This window comes from Pelophylax lessonae (genome assembly GCF_965119305.1).
Source record: "Pelophylax lessonae genome assembly, chromosome: 13".
NCBI classification, from domain to species: domain Eukaryota; kingdom Metazoa; phylum Chordata; class Amphibia; order Anura; family Ranidae; genus Pelophylax; species Pelophylax lessonae.
In genome coordinates, this window is record NC_138780.1 from 63,240,093 (window position 1) to 63,260,477 (window position 20,385).

Below are 20,385 nucleotides of genomic sequence, written 5' to 3' on the forward strand. Positions count from 1 at the left end.
TAATTCAGGAGTAGAACTCCCAATTTAGTATTCTAGTTGCAAATATTGGTTAAAAAAAAAAATACATACATTTGCAATATATTTGTATTACAATTACATACGCAAAAATGCTTCCAATAATTATGTATAGAATACAAATCATGATAAAAGTGTAGGAAGAGGCGGTAAAATAAAGGTGTTTAATGAGCAAAGAGCAAGCGTAAAACTAAAAAGCAACAAAAGATGACAATGTGGGAGATCCTGTGACCAACCTGTAACTGACTGGCTGCTTTCACACATGGGTGTTTTGAATCACGGGCAGAATATCCGCGGTTCTGCCTGCGATTTCAAGATGACCAGGCGTAAATGACAAAGTCGCACAACGCACATTTCAGATGCCATTTATGTGAATGGCACCTTAAAATGCTGTGCCAATCTGTCATTCACACCTAGGCATTTTGAAATTGCAGGCAAAACCGCGGGTATTCTGCCCGCGATTCAAAACGCCCATGTGTGAATGCAGCCCAATAGTCTTGCATGTTCTTATTGACTTCTAGCGATTATATTCAGACTCACTCACTTGTGTGAATGTCTTCCTCATTATGAACAGTGCAGCGTTTTGGCTTAATGTTAAGCGGTTCTCCACTTTCGAAAAAAAAACAAACAAAAAAAAAAAAACACTAACCAAACTTTCGTTTAGAACCCCTGTCAGGATTTACTGCCATCCAGGGTTCCGTTAGAGATTTCCCCTCACTTCCAGAAGAAAACCTTTTCATCAGACAGAATCGAAGCAGAACTCAAACTTTGTTTTTACTAGAACTGAATGGAATGATTAATCTCAGCATACACCATATTACCAAAAAGTATTGGGACGCCTGCCTTTACACACACATGAACTTTAATGGCATCCCAGTCTTAGTCTGTAGGGTTCAATATTGAGCTGGCCCACCCTTTGCAGCTATAACAACAGCTTCAACTCTTTTAGGAAGGCTGTTCACAAGGTTTAGGGGTGTGTCTATGAGAAGGTTTCATTCTTCCCATTCTTCCAGAAGCGCATTCCTGAGGCCAAGCAGTGATGTGGACGAGAAGGCCTGGCTCACAGTTTCCACTCTAATCTCAAAGTTGTTCTATCAGGTTGAGGTCAGGACTCTGTGCAGGCCATTCAAGGTCCTCCACTTAAAACTCACTCATCCATGCCTTCATGGACCTTGGCCACAGAGTCCTGGTCTCAACCCGATAGAACACCTTTGGGATGAATTATAGCAGAGACTGCGAGCTAGGTCTTCTCATCCACATCAATGCCTGACCTTACAAATGAACTTCTGGAAGAATTATCAAACATTCCCATAGACACACTCCTGAACCTTGTGGCCAGCCTTCCTAGAAGAATTGAAGCTGTTATAGCTGCAAAAGGGTGGGCCAACTCAATATTAAACCCTACGGACTAAGACTGGGATTCCATTAAAGTTCCATTAAAGTGTGTGTAAAGGCAGACGTCCCAATACTTTTGGTAATATAGTGTACCATGTTACTCTGTTGTCTGCAGATCCCTTGATAGTCTGGGTTTAGTCGTGGCTTTGTATCCCGTTAATTGACAGTCCCTTTCACAGCCACTTCCTGCAGTACCCAGAATCTAAAACACTCCCCTTTTGTAGTCTTCCAGACTCTGCTAATGATGTGAATTCCTTCACAGCGCTGATGGTGGGTGGGATTGAATACATCCTAATAAGCATTCAATTCTGCCCAGATACACCTACAGAAAGTCCAAAATTCCCAAGTCCTGCCTCACAGATCTCCTGTGCCATGCCTGTACCTACTGTGCCATGCTCGTACCTACTGTGCCATGCTCGTACCTACTGTGCCATGCCTATACCATCACCTGTGCAATGCCTGTGCCATGCCTGTACCATGACCTGTGCAATGCCTGTACCATCTCCTGTACCATGACCTGTGCCATGCCTGTACCATAACCTGCGCCATCTCCTGTACCATACCCGCAGCCCCTGTTTTATATCTCATGGTGGTCCAGTTGGGTCCAGTAGCTGCTGCATTTCCCACCCTAGGCTTATACTTGAGTCAAAATGTTTTCCCACTTTTTTGTGGTAAAATTAGGGGCCTCGGCTTATATTCAGGTCGACTTATACTCGAGTATATACGGTATGTTGAATAACTACAGAAAAGACTGTTAGGTTCAGCACAACTGAAGGGGCCCATACGTTAGCAGTTAAAAATAAAGGACTATTCTCTTTGCATACCTGTCCTGCTGTGTCACAAAGTTGAATTCGAACAGGCGCTTCATCCACCAACACTTGAACTGAAAGAGAAAATATAAATATATATTCTGACTTCAATTGAATCAAAAATTAGAAATATCAGGAGGTACTGCATTTAATGAAAAAGGTTTAACCAAAAAAAAAAAAAAAAAACCCAGTATTGAAAACCCAACCATACAATCCTATACCCGCAGTTGATCCAGAGGAAGGCGAAAAAACCCAGCAAAGCATGATCCAATTTGCTACAGCAGGGGAAAAAATCCTTCCTGATCCCCTGAGAGGCAATCGGATATTCCCTGGATCAACTTTACCTAGAAAAAAAAAAAAATTTTGGTACCCACTTACTGTATATTAAGTACACCCAGGAAAGAATCCAGACCTTTTTTAAAAGCAGTCTAGAGAGCTAGCCAGAACCACCTCTGGAGGGAGTCTATTCCACAATTTCACAGCTCTTACTGTGAAGAAACCTTTCCGTATTTGGAGATTAAATCTGTTTTCCTCTAGACGTAAAGAGTGCCCCCTTGTCCTCTGTGTTGACCTTAAAGTGAACAACTCAAACCCAAGTTCACTATATGGACCTCTTATGTATTTATACAGGTTGATCATATCCCCCTTTAATCTCCTCTTCTCAAGAGAGAATAAATTCAGTTCCTCTAATCTTTTCTCATAGCTGAGCCCCTCCATGCCTCTTATCAGTTTGGTTGCCCTTCTCTGCACTTTCTCCAGTTCCTCGATATTGGTTTTAAGAACTGGTGCCCAAAACTGAACTGCATATTCCAGATGAGGTCTTACTAATGATTTGTACAGGGGCAAAATTATATCTCTTTCTGGAGTCCATGCCTCTGTTAATACAAGAAAGGACTTTGCTTGCTTTGGAAACAGCAGCTTGGCATTGCATGCTATTATTAAGCTTATGATCTACCAGAACACCCATCTTCTCTGCTATGGGTTCCCCCAGTTCTACTCCCCCTAGTATGTATGATGCATGCATATTCTTAGCCCCCAAGTGCATACCTTTACATTTATCAACATTAAACCTAATTTGCCACATAGTTGCCCAATGAAACAGTGCATTGAGGTCAGCTTGTAAGTTGGAGCAAAGCTTGGTGTCATCTGCAAAGACTGAAATGCTACTTTTAATCCCCGACCCTATATCATTTATAAAGATATTAAACAGTAAGGATCCCAACACTGAACCTTGGGGTACACCACTGATAACCTTAGTCCATTCAGAGTAAGAATCATTAACCACTACTCTCTTTTAGCCAATTTTCTATCCAATTACAAACTGATCTTTCCAAGCCAGTAGACTTTACCTTACACATTAGCCGTGTGTGGGGAACTGTGTCAAACGCTTTTGCAAAATCCAAGTATACTACATCCACAGCCACCCCTCTGTCCAAGGTTTTACTTACCTCCTCATAAAAAGAAATCAGGTTTGTTTGACAACATCTGCCTTTCATGAATCCATGCTGTCTGTTGCTTAAAATATTTTTTTTCTAGCAAGAACTCATCTATGTGGTCTTTACTACTACTACTTTTTCTAAAAATCTGAATGAAAGCTTTCATTCTGAGAAAAAAAAAAAAAAAAAAAAAAAAAAATTGTACTTACTGTAATGTGCAAGCATAGAATTCTAAACATTTGCATAGAAATCTAAAAAATTTTCAGAGATCTGCCTAATGATTTTTCTGAATTTCTGTACAAACGTTCAACCAAAATTTTATGGCGTATGGCCAGCTTAACAGGTGTATTCCGTTATTAGAGCACTGAAATACGATGCCCATTTCTAAAATAAAATCCTTGCAATTGGAGGTAGAAAATGTAGAGAACCATGGACGCTGCCACATCTGCGTTATTGGTCAATATTGCTAAACAATGGCACAATGCTGCCATTTACCCAATGTTTTTGTGACCCATCCTAACATTGTAGATGGCACTGTAGATTGTCATAATTGACCAGATACCTGAAAGTAGCTATAATTCTGTTGTGTAGCGATGGGCCATGTTTGGTTCGCACCAGAACTCCTGAACAAGGAAAGAGTTCACCCCTGAGCCGCAAACGATTAAAGCCTAAGGGACCTGAACATTAAAAAATCAAAAGTCCCCATTTTGAAGGCTTATATGCAAGTTATTGGCCATAAAAGGGTATGGGGGCTCAGGTACTGCCCTGGGGGACATGTATGAATGCAATTTTATTTTTTTTATACAATCGTTTTAAAAAGGAGCAGTGTATTTAATGCTGCTAAAAGTGCTTGGGGGGGGGGGGGGTCCCTTAGTCTGCCTGTTGCATAGTTTGGGAGGTTGAAAAAAGACATCAGTTGCTGATAGCTACCTCTCGCTTGACCTAGGACCCTCTACCCATTTTCCCTCTTTTTCTTCTTTTTTCTTTCTTCTTTTACTCCTCCTCGCTGTTCTGCTCAGGTACCAATCCTGTACATTGGATCGGGGCTCCTCTACTGACATCCTGCCCAGGGGGCGAATGTGTCGCCACCTTTTAGGGGCTTGTCCCCTGGTGCGGGCGGTCTGGGGAGGTGCACTCGGTCATGTTGGATATGCTTCCCCTTCCCCTCAACCTGTCTTGACTCCCCAAGACTTACGGCAATTGGTCGTTTCTAAAGCCTTTTTTTCTCTCCTTGACTCCCTCATTAGCACTTGTTGGTATTTGCAAGGACAGGTCTCGTTTCATTGCTTCTTGAATGTTCATAGCGGTCTATGTAGTTATGTTCTCTGCTCCTGTTTTACCAGACTGTACTTTTGCACTTATGCGGATGTTACCTTGTTACTGTTTTTCTTTGTGTTTGAAAACTCAATAAAAATCATTGAAAAGTAAAAAAAAAAAAAAAAAAAAAAAAAAGACATCAGTCCATCCAGTTCAACCTATGATGTGTGTGTGTGTGTGTTTGCTGCTAACCGTACATTGTATATTGTATGTTGTGGTCTTTAAGGTGCCCATCTAATAGTCTTTTGAAACTAATCGACGCTCCCCACTGACACCACTACCTGTGGAAGAGAATTCCACATCCTTACTGCTCTGACAGTGAAGAACCCCTTACGTCGTTTAAGGTTAAACCGCCTTTCCTCTAGTTTTAGTGAGTGGCCACGTGTCTTATTGAATTCCCTTACTCGGAAAAGTTTGTTCCTTATGCTAGGGTCGCCAGTACAGTATTTGTACAATTGATATATCTCCCCTCAATCGCCTCTTCTCCAGAGAGAATAAGTTCAGTGATTGTAGTCTTTCCTCATAGCTGATGTCCTCCATTCCCCTAAATTTTTTTGTTGCTCTTCTCTGGACTCTCTCCAGTTCCAGCATGTCCTTCCTGAGGACCGGTGCCCAGAACTGGACAGCATACTCCAGATGTGGCCAGACCAGAGTCTTGTATAGTGGTAGAATAATTTATTTCTGGAGTGAATCCCCTTTTTTATACAGGCCAGTATTCTGTTGGCTTTGCTTGCAGCGGCTTGGCATTGCATGCCACTGCCAAGCCTGTTGTCCACCAGTACCCCCAGGTCCTTTTTCATCTTAGATTCCCACAGAGGTTTCCTCCCCCCTCCCCCCCTGTGAGTAGCTTGCTTTCGTGTTTCTGGTGCCCAAGTGCATTACTTTACATTTCTCAACATTAAACCTCATCTGCCATGTAGTTGCCCACCCCATTATTTTGTTCAGGTCCGCTTGTAAGTTTTCCACATTTCCAGCAATTTGAATTTCCTATTTTTTTTTATTTAGAAATTTAATTTTTTCTGCAGCAGGTTCTATACAGGTGTGACACTTCAATTCCTGTCCTCAGGACCCACTAACAGGCCAGATTTCGAGTATTACCTTGGGAAGATGCAGACTAGTAGAATACTGCAATCACTGAGCAGCAAATTATATCACCTGTGATGCATTTCATTTATCTTGTAAACCTGGCCTGTTAGTGGGACCCGAGGATGGGAGTTCAGAGCCACTGCTGTAAAGTGTCGCATCTGTACCATGTATAGAACCTGCTGCAGCAAAAATGACATTTCTAAAGAAAAAAAATATATATAATAATAATAATAATAATAATAAATAATAAGAAATTCAAATTGCCGGCAATACCAAAAAAACAAACTATATCAGGGCCTTCGGCCTTTAAAGGACAACCCCCCTCACCCCAAAGCACCTTGTCCCCATGTTCATGGGGGACAAGGGCCTCTTCCCCCACAACCCTGGGTTGTTGGGGTCTGCAGGCAGGGGGCTTATCAAAATCTGGAAGCCCCCTTTAACAAGGGGGCCCCCCAGATCCCGTCCCCCAATGTGAATTCACCCAAAAAAGTGTCAAGAAAACCCCCCCCCAAAAACAGGAAAATGAAAAAGAACAATCTTTGCCCGCAAGGAAGGCGGTCTGCTGAATGCTTGCTCTGCCAGGGACAATTCCTAAGGGGGGGAACCTGGTGACGTCCCCTGGTGGCCCCAATCCCTTGTAACATCACCGACCCAGCATGCAATGGTCAGTGAAGCCACAAGGGGGGTAGGGCCACCAGGTGGCCACGCCCCTTATCCATTTAAGAACCGTCACCCAGCGCAGCAGGCATTTGGCGGTCAGCCTTTGAGTGTGGAGATTTTTTTTTTCCCCCCAGGTCCAGTGGGCATCATGGACGCTGGATCTACATTGGGGAACAGTGTTTTTTTATTTTTTAAATAAAAATTGTCAAAAACCTGTGTACAGATTTTATTTGACACTTTTTGGCAAATGTACCCCTACTCATTCTGGGGGGGGGGGGATCTGGGGGTCGCTTTATTAAAAAGGGGCTTCCAGATTTCAATAAGCCAAAGCCTCTGTCCAGTCCCAGGCTGTTAGTCTGTTGAGACACATCAACATCTGTTTTACATTCGTTTCTGTGGATTACAATTATTGACTACTTTGGGGTTCACAGTTCATCCTCATCACCTTTATTGGATTACAATTACTTTCCTTGGATTGTTTGGGCATTCCTTACCGGTGAAGACTAGTGAGGCCTCACTCTTCAGGAGACTATTGCAGTTCAGTATAAAGGGGACCCCTGTTAGTACACAGAGTGCACTCTGATAGTAGATCTAGTAGTGTTATACTGTTTATTCTACATTAATCATTAAGTTTAGTCACTCTCCAAGTATACTTAAACATTCATTGTGTTTTTACTGTTGCTGAATGCAATCCTCTAGTATATATATGCATTTATTTATTTTTTGAAAATGTTTTTATTGAATTTTAAGAAAGAAGAAGAAGAACACACATTACAAGTAACATGGTGGATAACAAATAACATGTCATATAAATCACGCAGAGACATTGCGTTCGGTCAATGGGAAGATTAACCATATACATACAGAACAAGTAACCAAAAAACATTACAGTGCAGTAAAATATGAGAAAAGATGTCCATAACAAGGAGGAATTCTGAGAGGACATCAAACCGCCAATAAAGAATTAAAAAGTTCACATTAACTTTTTGTCAAAATAAGTACCAGAGCACCAAGGATCCCAATCTCTAGAAAATTTACTGTGGCGTCCGTCTCTAATTGCTAGAATTTTTTCATACAATATATGCATTTATTTACATATATATATGTGTGGCTTGTGTTCCAGATCCTGAGTACTGAACTATACTCAAATCCTTGGTTGGGAACTCTACCTGATTGGCAACCCTTGCATTATCTAGCATTTGGTTTGTATACTTTTGTTTATTTCGAATTCAAAAGCAGTAAACTTGTTCTTACACTGCAATATGTGTGGTCCTAATCATTCAATATGACAGAACAAATAGTGTCAGTTGGGTCGGAACAGGCTCAGGGTGAAAGAAGTGAAGAGGATACCCATGCATTAAGCCACTCCTTTGGGGGCAGGACTACACAGGCACTGAAAGTGACGGTCTCTTCTCTCCTGGAGTTCTTTTCAGATCCAGCATGAGAAGAGATAACATCTACTGTGAGTACAAGGCACTACACTGACACCAGATCACATAGTTAGGCACATTTAACCCCTTGATCACCACCACCCCCCCAGTTAACCCTTTCACTCCCTGTCACTGTGCCATTAGGGACTGTGGGAAATACCATTCACCTGACTCTTCCAGAACTGTAAAAAGGTGTAGCAGGTAAAAACAGTCACTGGGCTATGACAGTGTGGGTTCCCTGATGAAATCCAGGCCAGGGATCTTGGGGGGGGGGGTCTCAAGGTCCTTTTATGCAGATCTTCTGGGGGAAAATAACCTTTCTGAAGCTTTCTGGATGCTACTCCAGGTTTGGAAATTAACATTACTTTGACAGGAGAGATTACAGCAGAAGAGGTGACCATGGCTATTGGCCATCAAGAAAACGACTGGGTCAGATGGACTGACAGCAGAGTTCTACAAATGTTTCAAGTCCACCCTAGCCCTTTTTCTTGCGGAGGTATTAAACGGCTTTCTCCAAGAGGGATCGCTCCCTCCCTCCAGAGGCAGTCTGCTATGATCCTTCTGTCAAAGGGTAACAATCCTGAAGATGATTGAGAACTTAGCTTTCTTAATGTCAATAGAAAGATTCTGGCAAAGATACTTTTTTGGACTTAGTCGTCAGTGGCAGAAGTTGCTTTCATGTCATCAGCACTGCTCGATCTGGGGAAGAAGCCCTTTTACAGTGGTGTTAGCTGTTCAGGAGGTTCAGGAGCGGTGAAGTGCTGAGGGCTGGAGAAAAGTATTTTTCTGCTATTGGATCAGGCAAAGGCCTTTGATCGGGTGAACCATGAGTACCTCATAGTTCATGATCTGCTCCTTGGCAAATACGGCCTGGATGGGGGGTTTATTGGATGGCTTAAAACACTGTATAAAAGGGTCTGAAAGCTTTATGCTGGTGAAGGGTTGGGTTGGACAGACTTTCAGGGTTGGTTCTGGGGTGTCCACTGAGCCCTTTACTGATCACTGTATTAGTGTTGCTGGTGATGCTAGAGTTATAACACACATACCCAAACCCAGATGGCTATAAGCTCTACCCTCTTACATATTCCAAAACATATGGATTTCTATTGGTCTTTATGCGTCATCAACTTGATTGACCATAAAAACACAGGAAAGTGGACAGTAAATAATGTGCGATTACTCCCATAAAAACATGTAAAAGTCACCATCTTTATTTGAAATCAAAATATAAAAAATCCACATAGATATAAAATGACAAGACAATGACAAGACACTTAAAACAAACAAAAGTCCCAACTTCTCTGCTCCCTATTCGGTCTGTCTATATATGCATAGGTGTCTATATATATATATATATATATATATATATATATATATATATATATATATATATATATATATATATATATATATATATATATATATATATATATATATATATAATGAAAATCGTGGTTTCATTGCAAGTGTGGCGCTAGGGCAATTTTTTCACTCCTTTATTAATATTAACGTGTATCTAACCCTGCAGCCATGGATGCTATATCCTTTTTAAAAGACAGACAATTGGAGGTGGATAGCATCTTCTCTAATGCCATTGACACCAATATGTCTCAGGACCTCACCTCCAACCTGAATGCTCTGGGTTATACCTTAGAGAAACAGGTTCGGACGTGGTGGGACATTTTTACATTTGAGAAGTACATCAAAGAACGTATTATAATGAGGAGCCTCAGGTGGGAGGTCACCCCCCAAGATGCGTTAGACGATGAGGGTTCTACGTCAGAGTGGTTAGAATTCTTTAACAGCGTTGGCATTAAGTTACAAGAATTTTAAAAAGGAAAAAACGTAAAATGAAGGCTTTGGAGAAAAAGATAGCTGATTTAAAGAGTATATTGGATAAAGATAAAGAATTGCCTGTAGTTTTAAAATTCAACACAGATATTAAGAAAAAGTTGGAAAAAATAGACAAGGACACCCATAAGAAAAAAGTAAAAAAGTACTATCGAGATTTGGAGGATTTTAGAAACAATTCCATTTATTTATGGCAAAATCCTATTGCGGGTACTAATTCCAGACAAATGAGTGGAGTAGGACAGCCAGCCCCCAATCAGAATACTCAGCGGGCGGCCCCCTCCCCTAGTACCCCAGGAGGTCCTCCTAGGGCTAATTCTGGTCCTAAGGGCCCTAAAGGAGCTAGACCTAAGAATTCTAGTTCATATTATGTTCAGGGTAACCATAGTGGACATCAGTCAAATACGGATACATATGAATATCAGGGAGATTATAGATCCAATTCCCCGTATCCGGTCCCTACGCAAAATCGGTTTCAACCATTGTCTCAACAAAATGAGTTTAATTCCCCAGTTATACACCCACCTTGCCCTTTTCAATGGAGAGGAGGAAGAGGCAGGGGGGGGGGAGGAGAGGTGGCAAACCTTGGAGGGGGAGACCTCAAGGGTGGGGTCCTCCCCAATCCCAGGGACCGTATCCCTCACAATGGGGACACCAGTCAGGCCCATACCAGCATATGGGAAACCCCACGTCAGGGGATGTAGGGCTGGACGCAAACAGCAAAAAAAGAAGGAGGGACTTCGATTAAGCGGCATTTATAACTTGGCAGATGTGACCCTGACTAATAAGGAATTGAACATATTACACGCAGGTTTGAAATGCGCCAAACAGAAACCAGTAAATAAATTTAATGTGTACGTAGATTTACACAAATATATAAGAAAAATTAATCTCAAGAAGTATTATCTCAATCCCGCGAGATCGGTAGGCGCTACTAGAGCCGGACTGATGAATTATACATTGGGCGTGGACAGTGGACTTAAAAATAATTCACTGTTCAACCCACAACAGTCCTCAAATCATCATATTGAGGTGTTTAAAAATCTTGTGATTCGGGACCTCATGGAGATTCCCATAAAGAAAGTGGTGAATCCCAGATATATTCAAGAAGGGTTACAATCTCTAGAAAAGAGAAAAAATGTGATTATCAGACCGGCAGATAAGGGGGGAGGGGTAGTGTTACTAAAAAAGGAATACTACCATGCTCAACTAACCTCCCTTTTAGCGGATGCTGACACATATAGAGTTTTAGAAAAAGACCCCACTCGACAATATAGACGAGAATTGAGTGTACTAATTGATAGAGGTTACGACACACATATATTGTCAAAAAAAGAAAAACAATATCTTGCACCCAGCTTTAGTAGAATTCCAACCATCTATACCTTGCCGAAGGTGCATAAAGATCAGGTTAATCCTCCGGCTAGGCCCATTGTAAATGGGATACAATCAGTTTCTTCCAGATTGGGAGAATATCTTGATCACTTTTTACAAATCAGTGTGATCCAATTGAGATCCTATTTACGGGACACAAAGGCTCTTCTGTTGTCTCTTAAGGATTTCACGTTACCCAATAATGAGGACATCTTCCTGGTAACAGGAGATATAGCCTCATTATATACGATCATCCAACATGATGATGCCCTTTTGGCATTCAATTGGGCTTTTAGCAAGCGTGATGACATTCCTGAGTGCCAAAAAAGATTTTTGAGAGATGCCTTAGATTTCTGTTTGGCTCATAATTATTTTTGGTTCAACGATGTGTTTTATCAACAACAGAGAGGAGTGGCAATGGGAGCTAAGTTCGCTCCAAGCTTAGCAAATATATTTATGGGCGAATGGGAGGACCGTTTCATATACGCTGCCCAGTACAGAGAACTGGTGGTCTATCGTCGATACATAGATGATTTGTTCTTCGTTTGGGCTGGGAACGAATCATCCCTTTTGGACTTGTGGAAAATTGAACAACAATTCCAATAACATAAAATTAGACTTTAATTGGAGTCGAACCAATATCCATTTCTTGGACGTGGAGATATCGCTTCTGGAAGGTGGGCTAAAGACTAAGGTCTTTTTTAAGCCCACTGACCGGAACGGATATCTCCCCGTCCACAGTGGTCATCACCATAAATGGCTGTCCAATATTCCGAGGGGACAGTTTCTCCGAGTTAGGAGAAATTGTACCATGGATGAGGACTTTGTAACCCAGTCCCAAGTTGTAAAACAAAGATTCGTAGAAAAGGGGTATGAAATTCAGAAATTAGACACCACTATTGCCGAAGTAAGTAGGCTGTCACAGATTGAATGTCTTAGGGACACAGTGAGACAGCCCACACAGGATTTTGAATGGAGCTTTATAACCCAGTATAACGCACAACATCGGGATGTTGAGCAAATTTTTAAAAAGCACTGGCCTGTGTTGTGCATGGATAAAGTTCTCAGTGGAATATTACCTGAAAACCCTTCTTTCATATATAGGAGAGGGCCCACTTTTGGAGACCAAATAGTCAAAAAAGTGTTGGACCCCCCCATTAAACCTACAATGTTTTGGGAAAACACTGTAGGCTTTTTTGCCTGCAGAAAGTGTAAAACATGCAGACAGGTGCGGACACACCTGAGGAACCATACAATGTTTACGTCTCCCTCTAATGGACAATGTTTTCAGATTAAAGATCTGATAACATGTAACAGTACGCATGTTGTGTACTGTTTACAGTGTCCTTGTAATCTGCTATATATTGGAAGAACAAAACGCACTATTGCCATCAGAGTGTCGGAGCATATTACAAATATCAGAAATGGTTTCAAGGATCATAATGTATCTTTACACTTTCGTGATTATCACAATAGTGATCCCACACATCTCAAGTTTTGGGGTGTGGAGAGGGTCGATCCAGTGTGGAGAGGATCTAGTAGAGTTCGCGAACTGTCCAAACGCGAAACACACTGGATCTACCTTACCGAATCTTTACATCCCAAGGGCTTGAACATTGATTTGGATATCAATTGATTCATTAGCAACTATTAATTATGTGGAGTTTTGATTTGTGTGGTCTTAATGGGGGATAAAATATTCTAAATCTTTGGTGTGGTTTTTATTCTTTTTACTCTTCTTCTTTTTTATTTATTTGGAGAAGTTTTTAAAATATTATATACTTGTCCTTGCCTGTCAGATCTGATGATCCTTTCTATGTGTTGGAATTTTTTTAGGTGTTTTAGAGAGTATTAGTTTTTATTAATATTGTTTGATACATCTTGTTTTGTTCAATTTTTTACTGTCATGCGTAGATACATAGTGTATGTACTACATATGATATCTTATTGTTTTTAAACTTAAATTATATATACAGATTAATTCTCTATCTATCTAGTGATTATTATTCATTTATACTCTTCTCAGCTTGTATATATATTCATATATATTATGAAATACACCTTCCTACTTGTTGGTGGTTTTGAGGTATTTTTATTTTAGAAATGACAATTGTCTGTTATGGTATTGCTGTTTTATTATGAAAATGATGGCATTCCAAAGATACATGGATGCAATTTATATAGTCCATTAGTGTATCTTGATCCCATATAGCTGTGTCCCGCACAGACTTGTATAAAGTATTCAAAATTTCTACTTGAGTAAAAGTACAAGTGCTCGATCAAAAAGTGACTTGAGTAGAAGTGGAAGTGCTCGCAGAAAAAGTTACTTAAGTAGAAGTACTAAAGTATTCAACATTTTTTTTACTTAAGTATTGCAAGTAGTTTTTTCAAAAAATTTGCTACTTAAGTACTAAAAGTAAAAAGTACCAGTAGTTTTTTCAAAAAATTTCTACTCAAGTACTGAAAGTAGAAGTAGAAGTACTGTGTTATGTAGTTATTAAAGAAAGAAGTCAAAAGTTTGAACATCATATTGTTTTTTATTATTTCAAATGATTTATTCAAATGATTAACCTAAAGGACAATCACAATTCCTTAGGCTGTAACTTTTTGTAAACAAAAAACAGATAAAGTATGTCCCTCCCTTCCCCTTTTAAAGCCAGGGGTGGTCTCCTTCCTGAGCTTCTTCACTCTCACAGCCAGGCAGATCACTTGAAGTTGAAGGGCCAGGGGTGGAAGGTGGTGTTTTTTGTTCGTCCATCTTTTCAGCTGATCAAAAGGCAGAACAGGAGCATGCGCAGTCTTCTTAATCGCGGTTTGATTTGATTAATTGATGATGATGTGCCAGGCCAGCTTCATCAAACCTACAACGCTTAAAGTGAAAAATGCATCAAAAACTACTAACAAAGTGGCTGTGCTAAAAATGCTAATAAAGTGCCTGCAATTATATATATTCTTCTTGTATTCAAAATCATCGGCCACAGTATCAAAAATAAAGTGACATATCTGTGCTAAATGCAGTGCAAATTATTCCCACAATGTAAATTTAATTCATATAAAATATATATGACAATACCACAATAAAATAAGTTGTGATTGTGAATAAGTTAGGTGCAAGTTTAAGCGTGTAAACTAAACTTTATAACGAAAAGTCCATAACTGAATTCCAGTGTGCAATCTAAGAAGTGCTTGTCACTTGCTGTCAGATGCTTCCACCTTTCTTCTGTGATCTGCTCAAGTAAAGTGGTGGACTGGATAGCCTCTCTCTCTGCCTCTCACCTTAGTAGCACTGGCACTGCACTGGTTCAAAAAGCTGTCTATATCTTCATTATAAGAACTTGTCAGAACATGCTTCCACCACCTGTCCTTCACACTAGTAGTGCTCATTTGCTTTGCTCAAGTCAAGTGCCACTGCCAGTGGCCACTGCAGTGCAGGCACAGCCGCACAGGCAGAGGCAGGCCGCAGGAAGCACAGGCACCACCACAACACAACACTTATGGTCCATCGACCATGGATGGTCGGATAATCATTATAGCCTTCAGTCTCACTCTTCTTGGTTCAAAAAAGCCACCCATGACCCGTGTGTATATAATATATTAATATTTTATATTGATTATTTGATTCTCAAATGGCACATTTGCCATGGCAAGGATTAGGCCCTCTCTACGGTCCACCTCACTCACCTCATAGAGAAGATGAGATAACAAAGAAAATGCTCCGAGTCCCGCCGCCCGTGTCACAACTCCTCTCAGTAAGGGCCCTAAGGGGTGGAGTCTGAGTGACACACAACACGTCTAGAGGCAGAGACCGCGAGCAGGAAGACGGCAGCATGGCTCCTCCAGTGCGGTCTCTTAACTTGATGATCATGACAGTGATTCCGCGGGCCGCGGCGCGAGCGAGGCTGTGGGATTGATTGAATTGAGTTGTGCTGCCTACTGCTACACGCTACCAATTACTAAATTGTGAGTCAGTATATTTTATTTCATTTTTATATATAAAAGCGGTATTGTTGAGCACTACTAGCCACTAGATCTCCTGGCTGTCACTTTGTCACATGTTGGGTAATCACAGCGGCTCGGCTCCAGAAGTGGCGGGTGTTGTCCCCGTCATCCTGCCAGGGCCGCCAAGAAGTTCATCACCTAATCTTAAGTTATTAATATCTTATGAGGAGAGGACCTATGAGATTGAGAATTGAAATAATTAAATATATATGGCTTTTTGAACCAGTGCAGTCAGTGCCACAGTGCCACCCAGACGCTATCCACCAGTGCCACCCACCACCATTAAGTGTGTTGGTCGGTCACTCGAGCACTGAAGGAGGTGGAAGCATCTGACAAGTGAAGTGACACTTTAGATTTGCACACTGGAATTCATTTATGGACTTTTCGTTAATGATAGGTTTACGCACTTCAACTTGTTGCACGCACCTGGCCTAACTTATTTCATAACTTATTTTATTGTGATTTATTGTCATATTTTATATGAATTGAATTTACTGTTACATTGTGGGAATAATTATTTTCACTGCATTTAGGCTTTAGCACATTCATGTCACTTTATTTTTGATACTGTGTGGAGTGTGGGCAGGGCACTGGGGGCAATGATGATATTATATTGATTGCACAGGCACTTTATTCGCACAGCCAAGTTGTGTTTGTTAGTAGTTTCTTGATGCACTTTAAGCGCTGTAGCACAATTTATTTGTTTGTTTCATATTTTCTTTTTATTGGAAAGATTTGGTATAGCAGCTTTTATTATACACAGCCTTTATTTTCGTATGCGCTGATTTACAAATTACATTATACAATTTTTTTGAGCTTTATGTAACCTGCCATCTACTGTTCTGGCAGTGGTAATTTTTTTAAAAGTAACGAGTAACTATGCAGCACAAAAAAAAAATACTTGAGTAGAAGTATCGAAATCATCGAAAAAATGTAGTGAAGTAAAAGTAGAAGTAGGAGAAAAAAATTCTACTCTAGGAAAGTACAGATACCGCATTTCGGTACTTAAGTACAGTACTTAAGTAGTTCTACTTCGTTACTATACATCTCTGGTCCCGCAGAAGTCCGGTGTCTTAGCTGATGCTGGAATGTCTGGGGTGGGAACCGGAGCTAGTATTAGGTGTTTACCACGGTCCTGGACGGAAGTCCGACCGCAGGAAGTGACGCTATGCAGCGGAGGATGTTGTGTTCCTTTCACTTCCGGGTAGCGGCTACGGAGCTGAGTGCGCCTGCGCTGCATTACCGGTAAATATCGGCAGACCGCGCCGCGCACACACGCTCTCGGAAGAAGTCTTAGTGACGAAACGTCAGAGCGTGTGTGCGCGGTCGCCTGACACCCGTTGTACGCTTGGCCACGCTACGGTTCTAAGGAGTCCAGTAGACCGGTTGATGGACCACCAAGCGTCCATGTATGATTGAATGCCTACATTCTGATGTTTTGCTGTAAGTAGACATCTGGAGGGAGTGGGGTTTTATGAGTGTGTTTCTTTTATCAATAAATTTGCGGAATTACACTATGTGGCCCCCACTCTTTATTTACATGTCATCACGAGTGGAGTGACATAAGAAGTCATATAAGGTGTATATGGAGTTCTGAGTGATCGGTGGCTGGAGACGTCCATATGGTGATTTCATCACAATTTGAGGGAGCTTTTTTGACCATTCATCTGGTGAGTTCCAGGAGAGAAGGGGGAGCACCGGTGATTGGTTGAAGTTTTGGTGTATAAGAATTCTTCACACCCTTCCCTTTATTTGGACTGTTATCCATGACAACTGGCTTGTTTAAAAAAAAAAAAAACGCATTATTTGCCTGTTATTTCCATTATACCTTAATATTACACCTTGTTATAGGTTTATCCATTCATTAGCGCTGTTAGTGTGGTGGATCGTTTCTCATCATTTGGACTATCTATTACACCTTGATTTGGATATCTGGAATATTATACTATTAAATTTCAAATATGTAACAGGAAAGGTAATCACCCAATGGCCATTGAGATAAGTGAAAACTAATTACTTTTCTCCCAGGGGTTTATTATTGATATTTTAGTGTGTAGGCTTCTTTAAGGTTGCATCCAGAGATTAAAAGTCCCCAAATGAAATAATGTTCAATAATTTGGTGCCTCTGAGGTTCAAGTGAGGAAAATTGAGATAAAAAGCTCAATCCCTTTAAATCCAGGATCAGGGAAATTAGAATGCAAATCACCCACACTCCTGATCCAGAGGAGGCACATAGGAAAAGATATATCCTTTTCAAAGGTTTAAATTATGTAGGATATAATATAGTCTTCGCCTCCCTCACACGAGTGTGTATCAGGTGAACAGTTCCAATGAAATGTACAGTCAGGCCCATAAATATTGGGACATTGACACAATTCTAATCTTTTTGGCTCTATACACCACCACAATGGATTTGAAAGGAAACAAACAAGATGTGCTTTAACTGCAGACTTTCAGCTTTATTTTGAGAGTATTTAAATCCAACTCAGGTGAACGGTGTAGGAATTACAACAGTTTGTATATGTGCCTCCCACTTTTTAAGGGACCAAAAGTAACGGGACAGATTAACAATCATAAATCAAACTTTCACTTTTTAATATTTGGTTGCAAATCCTTTGCAGTCAATTACAGCCCGAAGTCTGGAACGCATAGACATCACCAGACGCTGGGTTTCATCCCTGGTGATGCTCTGCCAGGCCTCTACTGCAACTGTCTTCAGTTCCTGCTTGTTCTTGGGGCATTTTCCCTTCAGTTTTGTCTTTAGCAAGTGAAATGCATGCTCAATTTGATTCAGATCAGGTGATTAACTTGGCTATTGCATAACATTCCACTTCTTTCCCTTAAAAAACTCTTTGGTTGCTTTCGCAGTATGCTTTGGGTCATTGTCCATCTGCACTGTGAAGCGCCGTCCAATGAGTTCTGAAGCATTTGGCTGAATATGAGCAGATAATATAACCCGAAACACTTCAGAATTCATCCTGCTGCTTTTGTCAGCAGTCACATCATCAATAAATACAAGAGAACCAGTTCCATTGGCAGCCACGCCATGACACTACCACCACGTTTCACTGATGAGGTGATATGCTTTGGATCATGAGTAGTTCCTTTCCTTCTCCATACTCTTCTCTTCCCATCACTCTGGTACAAGTTGATCTTGGTCTCATCTGTCCATAGGATGTTGTTCCAGAACTGTGAAGGCTTCTTTAGGATGTTTGGCCAACTGTAATCTGGCCTTCCTGTTTTTGAGGCTCACCAATGGTTTACATCTTGTGGTGAACCCTCTGTATTCTTTCTGGTGAAGTCTTCTCTTGATTGTTGACTTTGACACAAATACACCTACCTCCTGGAGAGTGTTCTTGATCTGGCCAACTGTTGTGAAGGGTGTTTTTTTCACCAGGGAAAGAACTCTTCGGTCATCCACCACAGTTGTTTTCCGTGGTCTTCTGGGTCTTTTGGTGTTGCTGAGCTTACCAATGCATGCTTTCTTTTTAAGGATGTTCCAAACAGTTGATTTGGCTACACCTAATGTTTTTGCTATCTCTATGATGGGTTTGTTTTGTTTTTTCAACCTAATGATGGCTTGCTTTACTGATAGTGACAGCACTTTGGATCTCGTATTGAGAGTTGACAGCAACAGATTCCAAATGCAAATAGCACACTTGAAATGAACTCTGGACCTTTTAGCTGCTCCTTGTAAATGGGATAATGAGGGAATAAACACACACCTGGCCATGGAACAGCTGAGCAGCCAATTGCCCCATTACTTTTGGTCCCTTAAAAAGTGGGATGCACATACAAACTGTTGTAATTCCTACACCTTTCACCTGATTTGGATGTAAATACCCTTAAATGAAAGTCTGCAGTTAAAGCACATCTTGTTTGTTTCATTTCAAATCCATTGTGGTGGTGTATAGAGTAAAGATTAGAATTGTGCCGATGTCCCAATATTTATGGACCTGACTGTACATAGACATACCCTGCTCAGGAAGCATATCTCACTTGGGACATCCTCCAGAGGTATGTATATAGAGCATATTGTATATATGGTATGCCCATGACCCCAATCACACATTAATCCTCCTTGGAGAGGACATATTACTACATAGTGCATGGTACGATACAGCCTTTTGCCATTAATGAAAGATTAGCATATTCAGTAGAACCCCCCCTATGGGAACAGAAGGGTACATATCGTTCAGAGTCATTACTGGCAACTATTTCTACAGGTAGGTTTCACCGGTAATGTATAAGCTTGATGCGCCAAGGGTGCAATGAATCCAAGAGAGCAGGTAGTAGGGCAAAGCCCAGAGCCCGACCGGTTTCGCCGGGCGTCCTGGCTGCATCAGAGGCTGTCATGCACATCCAGTTTCCCTTCCTCTTTATATGGGATTGACTCCCCCCCCCCCCAAGATGGCAAAAAAAAAAAAAGGCATTACCGCGCATGAGTGGTGCACCGGTGACGCCACTCATACGCAGTGCGCCACAACATCACGATGCAGCACCCATTACAATACATAGCAAGGCAATGCCCTCAGTTTCCGCCCATTCTATTCAGGAAGTGTACATGTAGAGGTCATTTGGGGACGATACTCATTCCATTCGTTAAAGACATGCTTATGCAGAGGTCACTTGGAAACAGCACGACCATTCCATTACCATTCCACTAGAGGTCTCTGAATCCCAAACGATACTCTGCTCTCATTAAGGTCCCTCTCACATATCCGCTCTCATTAAGGTCCCTCTCACATATCCTCTGCTGTCAGTGCAACTAAAACAATCAAAGATGAAGGCGTTTACATGCAATGAATGGGAGACCGCACATGAACCAATATCAATATTAGCCAGTAGGGAATCGACCGATTATCGGCAAAGCTGATTATTGGAGGGCCGATATCCACTTTTCCTGATATAAATCAGTAACGGCCCAGGAACTTGCCAATATTACCGATATTGTGCCACGCGCCTCTGTGCACTGGGCCTAACCTTCTGCCTTCTTAGGCTGCCTCCCTTGCC

At 41.2% G+C, this 20,385-nt stretch overlaps 1 protein-coding gene across 1 annotated transcript in view; it reads right to left on the reverse strand.

Annotated features, from left to right (window-relative positions):
* The window catches only part of RHOV (ras homolog family member V), a 51,529-nt gene that overhangs the window by 2,488 nt on the left and 28,656 nt on the right, over positions 1–20,385 (reverse strand). Inside the window, exon 2 of the mRNA XM_082242591.1 lies at positions 2,235–2,293. Coding sequence (XP_082098717.1) covers positions 2,235–2,293 — 59 coding nt within the window. The remainder of the gene's footprint in view (positions 1–2,234; positions 2,294–20,385) is intronic.